Here is a 13,525-nt window from a genome sequence, read left to right as displayed (position 1 = left end):
CAGGATGTGTTGTTTGCTTCTAAACAGACCTCTCCATCTCACTCTGACACTCTCCAGAGCTGATGACTCTAATTGAATGATATGACTCACTGGGTTAATAGCGTGACTGATTGTTGGCTCTGAAGAGCTGGTGCTGACAGAATGACGAATTATTGTGAATAATGATGGGTGAATTATCCAGAGTTAATGCCGTCTGATTGATCTGCCTTCTCCGTGCAGGAAACAGAAATCCTCAACACTGCAGTGCTCACGGGAAAGACCGTTGCCATGCCGGTGAAGGTGGTCACTGTAGGAACAGAGGGTACCGTCACTGACGTGACGGAATCGGTGGAGTGTCGCTCGACGGACGAAGATGTAGTTAAGGTGGGTTCTTGGACGCTTTCGTAATTTTAACTCTAGTAAATATGTCTCAGGGTGGGTTCACTTTTAAAAGTCAGTTTTAATCATTAAGATTTATATAATAGGCTTTTCACCAAACCATTAACAGAAAAACATATATAAGTATAATGGTTATGCACAAAAATGTAAAACAAGCTTTTTGTCAACAATATTATAATTTTATATAAAAAATATAATATTAGATTAAATTTAGAAAGACACCCAGTCTGACATTTTCAAACAATACTGTTGTCCTGAGGAATACAACAGCCAGTTTCAGGTTAAGATCCACCTTCATTATATAGCCTATTCTTGCCTGTATCGTGAGTTTTGGTTGTGTTTTTATTTAGAACGCAAAACGTTATCATAATACAGGAAATTGTCATAGGTTTAAGAGAAAACTATTTTTTGTCTTTTGATTTAAATGTGACAGTTTTCCACTGTGACAACAAGCCCCAATCTCCTTCATACTATAATGATGATTAGCGAATCATTGGGTGTGATGTACTGTCAAGCACAACCTAAACTTTTGCTAGCTTTCCCTCAAAAATCTATGCAAACTAAAAGATTTTGCAGACACTTGTAAGCTTGAGAGAATTCAGTAACCACAGGCATAGTCAAGAACTGTTGGAAAGCACATATTGTCTATTAAGGCAGCAAGTGTATTAAATAATGATAAATCACTGTACATTTCCCCTCTTACCAGTCTGACGTAATGTCTATTTTCAGTTGTCAACCCTGAGGTGAAAAATCAAACGAAAGTTAAATGCTGTCTTCCCACGAACAATTTTCCAAGCGTGTGCCTTTTGCCTCTCCCTGCCATTTGGGAACAAAATATGAGCGCATTTATGGGGAAGAAAATGACAAATCCAGTAAAGTGTGTGTGTGCATGCGTGTGTATGTGTTTTCTCCCTGTGGGTTTAATTATCTGATGAACACCCCACTCTGAAACATTGACCTCTGGAGAAGACATGGCCAACATAGCACAAACACATTTACACACACGAACACACACACAAACATTGACGGATAGACAAAGTAATGTACAATTATAACATTTCCTTCAAGCCTACAATTACAGCAGGTGTTTTTCTAACCATTACACAATATGTATATTTTCTACAAACGAGAATCATTGCCATAGTGACGGAATGTATCATCTTTATTAATATTGCACGGGTAGAAATCCCCATCACTTTCTCCTAATCGGAGTATAATTGGGTTACATCTCAATAGCTGTGGCTCCTTTACTGCACTTCCCTAATTTACAAGCCCAATTTAATGTTTGAATTAGCTTCCTCCTTTCTTAAGGGCATGTCAATGATCTATTTTATATTATATTTGCCAGACGAGATTATGAAGGGCCCCATGGAAAGACATTTAGCGGTTACTTTGATGTGCAATATTTCTTTATGATGTCTTTTCGATTTCGAGCTGTCTAGACAAGCCAACAAAAGAGCCGATCTTCCAAGCAGACAGATACAGGAGATGGACAGAACGAGAGTAATGAGAGAGAAAGAGGAAAGGATAGAGATGGAAATTGAAGAAATATGGGGATGATATGGAAGTCACGAGGGCGAGTCCTTTAGTTAGGACTGTATACTTATTACTCAAGCTATGGAGAATGTGAAGCTATGTCACGCCATATTGAATGTTGCGCCCTCTTGGGAGGATGGCTGCTATTGCGTTCAATACATTCTTTTGTATTTCTTGTTTGATTTGGAAATATAAGTATGGTAGGTCGATCTTGCTGTGTTAAAAACTGCAATAGCATTACATTTAGTCATTTAACAGACGCTTTTATCCAAAGCGACTTAGAAAGAGAACAGGGAGCAATAAGCAATATGGAATACATGGGCAATACAATAGGTAACTAGTTTCCACGCATTCATTAAGCAGGGTCCTTCAGGAAAAGCCCCTGTTTCTTTCACTTTCGATTTCTTAATATATCAAACAAAACTCAAGCCTACATATGTAAACAATATAAGCAGTTGAATATGATCCTCCCAAGAGGGCGTGATGTCAGCTTTCCATTCTCTAGAGTTTACTGAAAAGGCAATTTTTATCATATTAATGTTTAGATGTCTGATCTCCACATGATGCCATACAAATATCTGCATCTACAGGTTGAAAGTTCCTTGAGGGCCACCTGGTTAAGTATCGCCCATAGCTGCGAACAAACTCGGTTTCACCTTTTCATTCAGGGTGAACACTTAGATCTGCTCAAGATGAGCTGTGCCAATTACCTCTGTCAGCTTCAGACAGGAAGTGAGAGACAGAACTATGTCAGTCAGCGCAGTCCGGTTTCTCCATGTGAATGGGTCATTAACTATCAAACCCGTTTCCCTGCGGGATTCTTGACATCCTGGGAAAGTGTCAGTCTCTTCAGCGGTCGTAATGTTCCCGATTAATGCCCTACCAGACTCATTATGATGCTTACAGAGACTCATAGGGAGGGCCGGTTAAACTGACCTATTCCCTCTATAGGCTTTAAGTCTGTTCATGCAAACGGACACCTTCACAGTCCACCGGACGGGTCACTGGCAATCAGCTGTTTGTTTGTTTATGGGGAGACCTACAGTCTGAGGAAAATAAAAAATGCGGTTGTCTTTGTAAGATTGTAAATAGTTTCTTTATGTCTTTAATATGGGTACCTGTAGATTCAGTCAGTTTAATGCAGAGTAGGCGAAATGCCGTCCTGCTTTTTTGCGATTTTAAGAAACTTTGAAGGTCTTCTGCTTGTGCAACTGGAACAAAGTTGGAAAAACCTCCTTGTCAAAGTAAATTGTGTCAGGTTTGGGGTTTCTTGCTTAAACTTAAAAATTCTGCTTGCTTAGTTACAGTATGTCAGGAAGGTCAATGGGGTTTGAGTTCACACCCATTTTTATTGCAGCCTTTATGACAACATAGTTTATTCATTTCACAGGCTTCAATGCTCACTGTTTAATGGACGGCAAATTGTTTTATAAGAATGTGCTTCAGTAAAATCTGAAGTTAATCACAGGTCATATAAATACACCGTTGGCTTCGCCTGCAATGATGGTAATGTCATGGATAAATTATGTACAATTTCTTCAGGAAGTAAAATTCCTTTGAGATTAAGGTTTTCTGTTTGTCTGTTGATTTAGTTAATGTTTTTAAAAATCTTGAATTGATTTCTGACATACTTAAATAAGTAGTAAATAAGAATCTGATGAAAAGCTTCATTCTACTCTTCAATGAAAATATGGGAGGCTAAAGCCTGCAGAAAACGTGTTCTTGTGAACAATGTACACTCTTGATTGATTGGCTAAGATACAGTTTTCCCAGCAAGTTTTCAGGTGTTGGCTAAGAGCTGTGTAGCGGTACTTAAAGAGCTTCCCTATGAAAAGACTTGACTTGTTCTCTGTCTTTCTTCGCCTAAACATCTGCTTGACTCCTTTCATCCCCAAAGACTGAGAAATAGACATCCAAAAACTCTCATTATCAATCGCTTCTCCCTCACGGACTTGTAGTCAGAAATAAACACTTGGACAGTCCGGTCAAAGCCCGTTCAATCTCTCATCTTCCTCATTAAAGCGAAGAATGAAAGCAAATAACGCCGACGTGAAAAAACACAAAGGCCGGACTGTTTTTCGCATATTGTGCTGATTAGCACAAGAGGCCTCATTTTCTTGCTTTGGAAATTTGAAATGGTCGCCAGGAAATTGGACAGACAAGCTGACTGATACAAACGCCAAGGCAGCAATTTTCTCTCATTTGAAGCCCTTCTCAACAAAATTTTGTCAAAATGCTTTGTTTGTCTGCGGTCTAATTTGTTTTCCTGCTTCCCAGGTGTCCGAAAGATGCGATTACGTGTACGTCAATGGTAAGGAGACGCGTGGAAGAGTGAGGATGATGGTGAACTTCACCTACAGTTACCTGAGCGCTCAGCTTGAGATCAGCGTCTGGATGCCCCGGCTGCCTCTGCAGATCGAGATGTCCGATCCAGAGCTCAGTCAGATCAGGGGTTGGAGGGTTCCTGCAGATGCCGGCAGTCAGAGGTTAGAGATGTTTTTGTTTTAAATAGGTTGTGTAATCATGACTCGTATTTGCCTTGATCTTTTAAGATAAGAGTTCATTATACTAAGAAAACATACTGTAACTTTTGAAACTTTAAGAACTCTCTTAAGTGTAAAAAAGATTTTATTGAAAGCACATTGTCTTGACTCTGACAATAACAAGACGATTAAAGATGCTTTTGAACACGTGAACTGCCGCATGTCAACACGTCTGCGATGGCTGGTACATAGTTCATTCCTATTTGACATATAGCAGCTATTAAAGCACAGCTGCAGATACGTTTTAAGTCTGTCACAGAGAAGTTTACCCTTCATACCATTCTAAAATCAACTAATTTAAATATTGCTTTTTCTGGTGTAAAACACTTTACCATCATTATAAGTCAACCTCAGGGGAAAATGTAAATTCAGAAAAAAATATGATCTCTTTAAATTGAGTAGAAAAGAGCATTAAATAAGTTGCTGTCATGTTTTATAATCTTCTGCTGAGAAGAAAAGATCCTACACAACCAAAACATGTTATGCAAATGATAAAAACAACTGGAAACAAGTAATTTTTACATTACTGTGATCAGCATGTTATTGTTGCCCAACACAGCTGAACATCTCTTTTAATGGATAGTTCACTCAAGAATGAAAATATGTTTATCATTTATGCACCTCATGACCTGTTGGACTTTCTTTACTTCTGCAGAACAGAAAAAAATAAATTGTGAAGAACGTCTGTAACCAAACTACACTCGCCCCCATTGACTTCCATTATTGACACAAAACCAGGGAGACATTTCTCAAAATATCTTCTTTCGTGTTCCACACAAGAAAGACTTGCGTGAAGGTTTTAAACCTCATATAGGTGGATAAATGATGACAGAATTGTTTGGGGGTGAACTATCCCTTTAAAGAGTCTGATCCACAATATTACACCTCACCGGTGTCTCCCTCCCTCATCTTTATCAGCCTTTTTCCATGCTCTGTCGTGCCCCGGTAACAGCAGCCGTGTGGCGGATCTTCCGCCGTAACGCTCGATGGTAGTGAGGGGAGGATGCGGACGCTGACTTTTTAATTACCACGGGGTTGGTTTTTTCAGGTGCACCTGCCTCTGATATGCCACAGATTAATGCTGCAGTACGCTGTGGATATCCAGAAGATAGTTTTTATTTCTCTCCCACTTGAATTAATCCTGCCGTGTTGACTTTAGCGTGAAGTGTGCATTGGAACGACTGAAGGCAGATAGATTGAGCTGTAGAAAAATTGTCAAACTAAGGCTGATTAGTCTGAGGTGTAAGTGTGGATGGAAGTTGTTTCTAGTTGTCACCTGTAATGTGTGGTTGTCAAGGCCAAAATCTGTAATACACATAGTGAAGTGCTGTTGAAAAATTGTAGTAAAATGGGAAATTCTTAGACGTCACTGGTAGATCATTGTGTTTTTTATTGTCAAAAAAGCTTTAAAAACATCTGAATCACAGTGACCGTTCACCAAAATGGCCCTGTTAATTAAAAGGCTTAAAAAGTAGGCATGTGTGTTTTATGGTACAGTATGGTGATGGATGAGTATACGTCCTGGGCTGTTTTAGATTTTTTTCTAGACCCTCCTTGCCACCATGAGACACTGTAACATACACGCCCTTGGGGTCCGAGGTCATGTTATCCGTCTCCGCTATTGTTTTGATTACCTCTGTGAGAGCTGAAAACCTGTGGTTGTGTTGTAAGACTCAACTCATTACACCCGAGACCTTCAGTGACCTGACATTCCTCAACCGAGTACCGCCTGGCCTGTTTATACACCTGTGTTCTGTAAATGTCACGCTGTTTCTGGCGATGGTCGGCCTTGGTTGCGTAGAAGTGCAGAGGAGCGTGGCCTCCCCACCCGTCACAGTCGCCGTGTTAACCTGTGACTGCTGTTGGTTTTTTATTTTGGATGACTCCGGCTCATTAAAATAATGGCACTGTCAGTACGGCCCGCTATCCATCTGACACTGGGCTGTTTGTGGGGGGAAAGAAAATGCATCACTGAAATATGAATCACTTCAGTGAGTCTCCGGTTAAGTTTTACAGGATGTTGAATGCCATGTCTGCTTTATAGATACTGTATGAGGAGAAAAAACGCAATACAATAGAATATTAACAGTATATATTATATAGTTTTCAACAGATCATATTATATAGTTTTATATAAATTTACTGTTTATCAGTAATTATATGCAATGTGGTCAAAAAAGTGCAATAATCTTAACCCCACAAGCTTTAACTTTGATACCAATTGTATTTGACTTAAAACATTAAAGGGATTGTTCACCACAAAATGAAAATTGTGTCATCATTTACTTACAGGTTTGAAATGACATTAGGGTATGACTTTCTTTCTTCTGCAGAACACAAAAGAAGATATTCTGAAGAAACCGTTGGTCCCCATTGACTTGCATTGGCTTTGTGTCCATACAAAAGAAGTGAAAGGGGACCAATGGTTTTGGTTTACCAACATTCTTCAAAATATGTTCTGCGTTCTGCAGAAGAACGTCATACAGTTTTAAAATGAGGGTGGTGAGTAAATGATGACAAAGTGTAAATTGCTTTAAAAGAGTTTACAAGAAAAAAGATTCTCCATGTTTTCCATTTTAGTGAGTTTATTTTTTTTTACTTTTATACAGTTACTTACAGTTAGTTTTTATATAGATTAAAATATGTTGAAAAACCCAAAATAGCTGAGGATAAAAATTAAACAGCATCAGAAGTAAACAGAGAAATTACATTTTTCAAAAAAGTAAAACAACTATTCTTGGTTATTACTTTGCAGATCTGGGATTGGAGAGGACAATATGGATGAAAGAGCCTTGAAGGATCGGGGTTGTGGTCCACAGTATCAGAGCACCACAGTCCGTGTCCTTACTCATTTTGAGGCTGAACCAGAGGAATGGCAGGGCCAACCAGACTTCCTGCTGGGTAGTGATTGGCAGGTGGACGTGACGGAGCTGGTGAGAGATTCCATGAAGTTGGTGGACGAAAGTGTGGCCAGGCTCTCGGAAGAACAAGTCCTGCTCGGCCTGAATGTTGGCACCACCAAAGTCCAGGTGAGAGACAGGAATATAAAATGTATATATAAAAAATGTCAAGTTTCATTTTCACTTAATGCCAATGTTGAAAAAACAGATATTTAGTTCAAAAATGTAAAAAACGTGGTCCCTAAAACAACTCATGCACCATGAAAACAAAGACAATTGTGCAATTACCTAAAGAAAAGGGAAAAAACAGCTGCTCAAGAAATAGAACTGATAGTTACAGCTCCCCTATGTTTATGAGCCATGAAAAAAAAGAGAAAGGATGCTCTTGAATTTATTGGAAAATCCAGGCTGTCATTTGTCTGTGTCTGTGCGGATGAGAGGCCAGTCAGTCCAAGCTGTCATGTGACACGTGTATGCTGTCAGGCCAACGAGACAGAACAGCATTTTCAGATGCACATCAGACTGTTCTCATGACAAACAGTAATCTCCTTTAAATAACATTTCAGCGGTATTTTCCTTTATCTGTGACAACCACACAACATTCCTTATAGACGAAAATCACATGTATACATCGACCCGGATAGACGCATATTTATACACCTACACAACAATAATGTGTTGAGAAAAGCAGTGCAGATGGAGAGCTATTTGACAGGAGAATATACTGTACTGTATGAGCCTCAGGCACAGGTGAAAAGAGCTTTGATTTTATCCATTTGCTGAAAATTAAAATCAGATAAGAACGCCAATAATAGCTGGGATGGAACGCATGGAGAGCGTGAAAACCAGTGCTGCTTCATCCACTCCCTGAAATCAAAAACCATTGACGCTATGAGATAGATCAATCTTTGAACCACTTACCCACAGCCGAATTACACATCATCACGCTTTTCTGTTACATTTCAAAAGAGGCCTCAGTCATTAAAAGTAAATCAAATGAGAATAGGGAACATTAACGGTGGTCTCAAAACACCAAGAATTTGTTTCTGTGCAAAAGTAGACCATTTGGAGGAATAGATTTGTCAACAGCAACCTATTCATCGCCATCTCGGTTCAAAACGTAAAATTGCAAGTTACGTTACGTCAAACTGCTGTTTCTTACGAATTTATACCGGACAGCTTGGCTTGTAAGTCATTATTATAAACATACAGTTGAGCATTTGGGTAAGTTAAGGAGACCGTTTTGAACACTGATCTTTAATCCACTCTTAAATAAGTCATTTGTGCTTAGTTTTTTTTACTATAAATGTTACATATTGCAGCTTTATGTTAAAGCTCTATTTATAAAACTGAACCACTGGGACAGAATCTTACGCAATGTTGGGTAACACCGGAGGCAAGCCATCTGCTGATTTTTATTTTATGTCTTATTAATAAATCTCTCAATTCAAAAGGAAAATTATGAGTTTGAAAATAATCTGAATAAGAATATATATTTGTATCCCAGTATGGCTGGATTTAAGATTGTTTAAAAGTCGACAGGCAATAGTTCGTCAGTGTATAAATGATGCTAAGTTGGAAGTATGAGCCATGCACACTAGTGACAGTGGAAGTCCTACTTGCAGATAGGAAGTAAATGGCTTCTGACACTTCATTATAACACAATGAATGCAGAAATATGGAGGCGGCTGCTTTGCTGTTAATTAATCCCGATAGGAAGTCTTCACATTACGTTAAGTATCGAAAGCCATTTCCATGCCTGTGCATCAAGTATTGGCATTTGGAGGAGGGCGGAAGTCACTTAGACGTCCGAAACTGCAGCACTCATTTTTATCTTGTCTCTTAAGTTTATATGAAACTGTTTGGTTTTTTGCTATTTGTTCCATGTAACAGAAGCATGTCTTGAATATCTTTTATGCAGGTGATGTCCCCGTTGTCAGACTTAGTTCTGGGTGAGAGGATGATCCGGGTTGTGGATGATAAAGTCAGTATTACAGATTTGGGGGTGCAGCTGGTCTCCGGTCTTTCACTGAACCTGCAGCTCAGCCCGGGAAGCAACAGAGCCATTGTCGCCACGGCTACCACACAGGAGACCATTCACAACCAAAACCAGGTCTAATCTAATTAAATATCAACTAAATTAGTAACTTAACACACCCGACATACTGTGAACCTTTACAAAAAAGAGTGAAGCAGAAAACCATACTGTGTAAATATCGATGAAGCTACCTTGACACCCACAGTTTAATGCTGCTCAGAGGTGACATGCATGTACACAACAACTTGGTGTAAATCATGAAAATAATTCATATTAAATTACACTAATATTGGACTAGATTATGAAAAATAAGCTCTGTCAGGTAAAAAATAAAGTTTGGATCTGGCTTAATGCAATCCTGGCACTGGGCGCCCAACTGACCTCATGAAGTCATAATTGGAAGACCATTTGAATTGCAAATTCTATGCTGGTCCTTGGATCACATAACATTGCAGATGTTATTCTGGTCCTCGGATTACATACCATGTGTGTTTCTCAGAAATGCACTCTTTGTTAGTGGAGTTTTGTCCACAAGCAGGTGCAATCACCATAATCAGAGTCATCATAGTCACAAAGTCAGTTAACATGGAATGCATGTTGACGAGGAGCTGCAGTTCTCTAGTGAATCATGCTGCTCAGGGCTGCCCACTTCTTCCGAGTCATGTCACATTTACAACCCTTTCTGATTAGTCTGATTTCACTAATCCTTTACATCGGCAGGGGTTTCCTCTCTTCCCCATGTTAATTGACATTAAACGAGCAGATTGGATGGATCTCCTGCTGATCAGTGTGTCTGTGCTTCTTGAAATGAGTCGTCTGTGAATTAAAGGCATTTGAACTCTCCTGCATTGGGTGTTGGCAAATCGTAGATATGCATTTCGATGAATATTAGCATTGCTAAGAGCATCTGCGGCATCTGCGGCTTGGGACTAATACTGTGTTTCTCTTTCCTCCTGCAGGAGTCTCTTGTCAGCGCTTGGCTTCAGTTCAGCGACGGCTCCATGACCCCTCTTGACCTGTACAACCCTGCTCAGTTTGTCCTAACGGCGACCTCGCTGGATGACCAGGTGGTGTCAGTGAGAAAAGACGCCAGCTGGAGGCCGATAGTGGTGGCTAAAGGTGAAGGGCAAGGCATGCTGGTACGGTTGGAGATGTACGGACCTGAATCCTGCTTGAAAACCAAACGGCGCACGGTTTTGGCTACGGGCAACGCGAACGTCCACGTGAAGTTCGGCCGCGATGACGAAACCGGAAACACTGCCAGGAGATACAAGCCCAATGCCCCATATTATGGAGGATCTATTTCTGACATGGATGCTGGAATAATGAGCAGAGGAGCTACCACTATTAAGACCGGTATTCCGGGAAAAGCAGCTGGTGATATTCCTGTCGATTTCTCAGAGTTCCCGGCCCAAGCAGACCTTGCCCCAGGACGTAACATGGAGGATGACCTACTACAGACCCGTCGTGGCCTCACCGACCTTGAGATAGGCATGTATGCCCTTCTAGGGGTCTTCTGCCTTGCCATCCTTGTATTTCTAATCAATTGTGTGTCTTATGCGCTTAAGTACCGCAACAAGCAGCTCCCATCGGAGGGCCAGGAGACCATGGCCCATGCCCACGACTGGGTTTGGTTAGGCCATGATACTGAGCTGTTGGAAAGCCAAGCAGGGTTGTGTCTGGACCAAGAGGAACTAGGGGCCATGATGGATTCCGGGCTGGGACTGGAAGAGGGCAGCCAGCTTCTCAACGGTCTGTCGGCTCAGAAGAGCGTGCAAGGACAGGTGCACAGGTCCGTGTCTGAATCTGGGTGTGCTGGAAGGGATCACAAGGGCGAGTCAATGAACTCGCCCACCACCAAAAGGAAACGGGTGAAGTTTACCACGTTTAGCCACAGCAAACCCAGCAATGGCTGTCCGTCCATAAGCCCACTACTCATTGGTCAGAACGACATCAAATGGGTTTGCCCAGATATTGAGCTTGGGGACTCCAAAGAGCTCAGAAATTACATGGAAAGGTTAAACGAAAACGCTACTAAAAACATCGCATAGTGGGGTTGTAGTTGTTTATTTATTACGTCTTTTTTTGGACAAGCGTAGCTCACCCATTTGCCTTCCGGGTAAGGTGGTTGTGGGGGGGGGGGGGTGTTGGCCTGACTCTACTGCACTCAGACAGACCCACATCTCACCATGAAAAAACAAGCCATTCATCTGGTCTTGTTTCCATGGCAACTGTCATGAGGGTTCATCATCAGAATAGCAGTAAAACAGAGATGCTATGAAACCATGAGAACATTGGAATATGAGATATGTTTCAATCGAGATGTCAATGATGTTCGGTTTGCAGAAGAATATATTCCATTTCTTTAAAATAATACTTGCTTTTTGTTTTCGTTTGAAGCCTAGGTTAATACAGTTGGCGGCATACTTTTTTGTGAGTGGATAACTTGGAACAACGAAGTGTTCAAACAGTATTTAAACATATCAGTGATGGACTGAAAACTGTAGTTTCAACAAATTGAACATCGACTGACTCGGATGACGTGAGAACACATTTTGTAAGGTTTTACATATTTTTATACATCTCCCTTCCTGTCCATCTGTCTATTGTATTTCTCCAAAGACTAACCCCCATATGTAAATGCATGTGAAGATTCAAGGACACAAATGTCTATTTTGAAACTATTTCCACGAACAGTGTGAATGATCGTGTAAATAGAACAGAAAGACTTCTGGGAAACAGGCAGACAAATGACCATCCACAAGCCGTTGAGCAAATTGTATTGTTGTAGGTAGTGTTATCAATATTGTATAATATGTTGTTTACAGTATTAGAATGATAGATGGTATGCACTCCAATTGCTTTTGTATGTGCGCTTTAGCTGTGCATTGCCTCTTCAACGAACTTTTTCGTTTTCCTTTTGTTTGTCTTTTTGGTTATCATCCAGCTGCTGAATACATTCAGAGCACATGTCGCAAACACTATTACAGGTCAAATCTGATTTACTTAAATGACTTACCCCATGACTAGCATAATGCTTAGGTTATTTAGATTGGAGTTTGGCATGTTATCCTCAGGTAATGTGATGAAAGCACCAGTCAGTCGATAAGTTGGTAAGACAACCAGAGAACATTTTATATATGAATAGATCGATTGGTCTAAGACATCATTCTCTTTTAGTCACTGTTATCCTTTAGTCAGATCTTTTCAATTCTCATTTGATAATGAGGGGCAACTTATTCTTCATACATGAGAAAATCCCATCTGTGTCGTCCAGTGTCTTCTTTAAAACTGTATTGATTAGTCACATTTTTGCATTCTTTGCTGTTCCCTGTACGTCCTGTATTTTGTTTAATGTAAAACCCAGAATAATTGTACATACTTGACAGCTCAGCCAATGTTAGCTTCTTACATTTATTTATTTTTTGTAGTTGTTTATTGAATTTTGTTGTTCATCTGGTGATTGAGATTTGAGTACTCGATATTGCTTAGTGATCATATCATAAAAAATGCTGTGATTGGATCTTTAGTTCGATTTCTCCTTGTGTGATGTTTTGATTTGTCATCGTTACGTTTCTTTTACTTTTGAAAGTCTGATATTTCTTTTTAAACTTGATTATCTTGTCCACGTTTATACGCTTAAAGCACTGCCTATTACTTGCATTTTTGTCTACATGAAGATATTTTGATTCATCAATCCAACTGGATTTTCTGTTTGCATATTAAATAAACCGCCACATCCTGCCTTTCCACTTTTCACCAGTTGATGGCGCTCATTTCTAACCCCTGTTGCCTCAAAGAGGACATGTAGATTTTGATGGTCATTTCCCTTGACAGGCTCCTGACCCGAGACTCTGAATAAAGGTTACATGCGTTACTGCTGTGCTCTATTACTGTGTGCAAATACATATGTTGCGACTTAACCCTGGCTGCAGGGCCAATGTTGTGCTTGAAAAGTGTGTGCGTTCAAAGCCGACTGCAATTTGACAACATTTAACTGCAGTAAAGCGCCGTCTTTTAATGAGAAATGTGTTGTGGCGGTGGCATCAGGGCGACATGAATTCAAAGGTTATTACAGACACAATAGCTTTGGGCGTGAGATATAGTCAATTTCTTCGCCCTGCACATTA

The 13,525-nt window shown here is 40.2% G+C and overlaps 1 protein-coding gene across 1 annotated transcript in view; it reads left to right on the top strand.

Moving 5' to 3' along the window:
• The window catches only part of LOC306911567 (transmembrane protein 132C), a 104,854-nt gene extending 91,589 nt beyond the window's left edge, over positions 1–13,265 (top strand). The window contains exons 5-10 of the mRNA XM_079487036.1: positions 220–363; positions 2,583–2,753; positions 4,192–4,400; positions 7,213–7,486; positions 9,279–9,470; positions 10,355–13,265. Coding sequence (XP_079343162.1) covers positions 220–363; positions 2,583–2,753; positions 4,192–4,400; positions 7,213–7,486; positions 9,279–9,470; positions 10,355–11,446 — 2,082 coding nt within the window. The 3' untranslated portion in view covers positions 11,447–13,265. The remainder of the gene's footprint in view (positions 1–219; positions 364–2,582; positions 2,754–4,191; positions 4,401–7,212; positions 7,487–9,278; positions 9,471–10,354) is intronic.
• The last annotated feature ends 260 nt before the right edge of the window (positions 13,266–13,525 follow it).

The sequence above is a fragment of the Barbatula barbatula genome (assembly GCF_947034865.1).
Source record: "Barbatula barbatula genome assembly, chromosome: 22".
In the NCBI taxonomy this organism is placed as follows: domain Eukaryota; kingdom Metazoa; phylum Chordata; class Actinopteri; order Cypriniformes; family Nemacheilidae; genus Barbatula; species Barbatula barbatula.
Note: the sequence above shows the minus strand (reverse complement) of the source record. Positions and strands in the feature narration are given on the sequence as shown.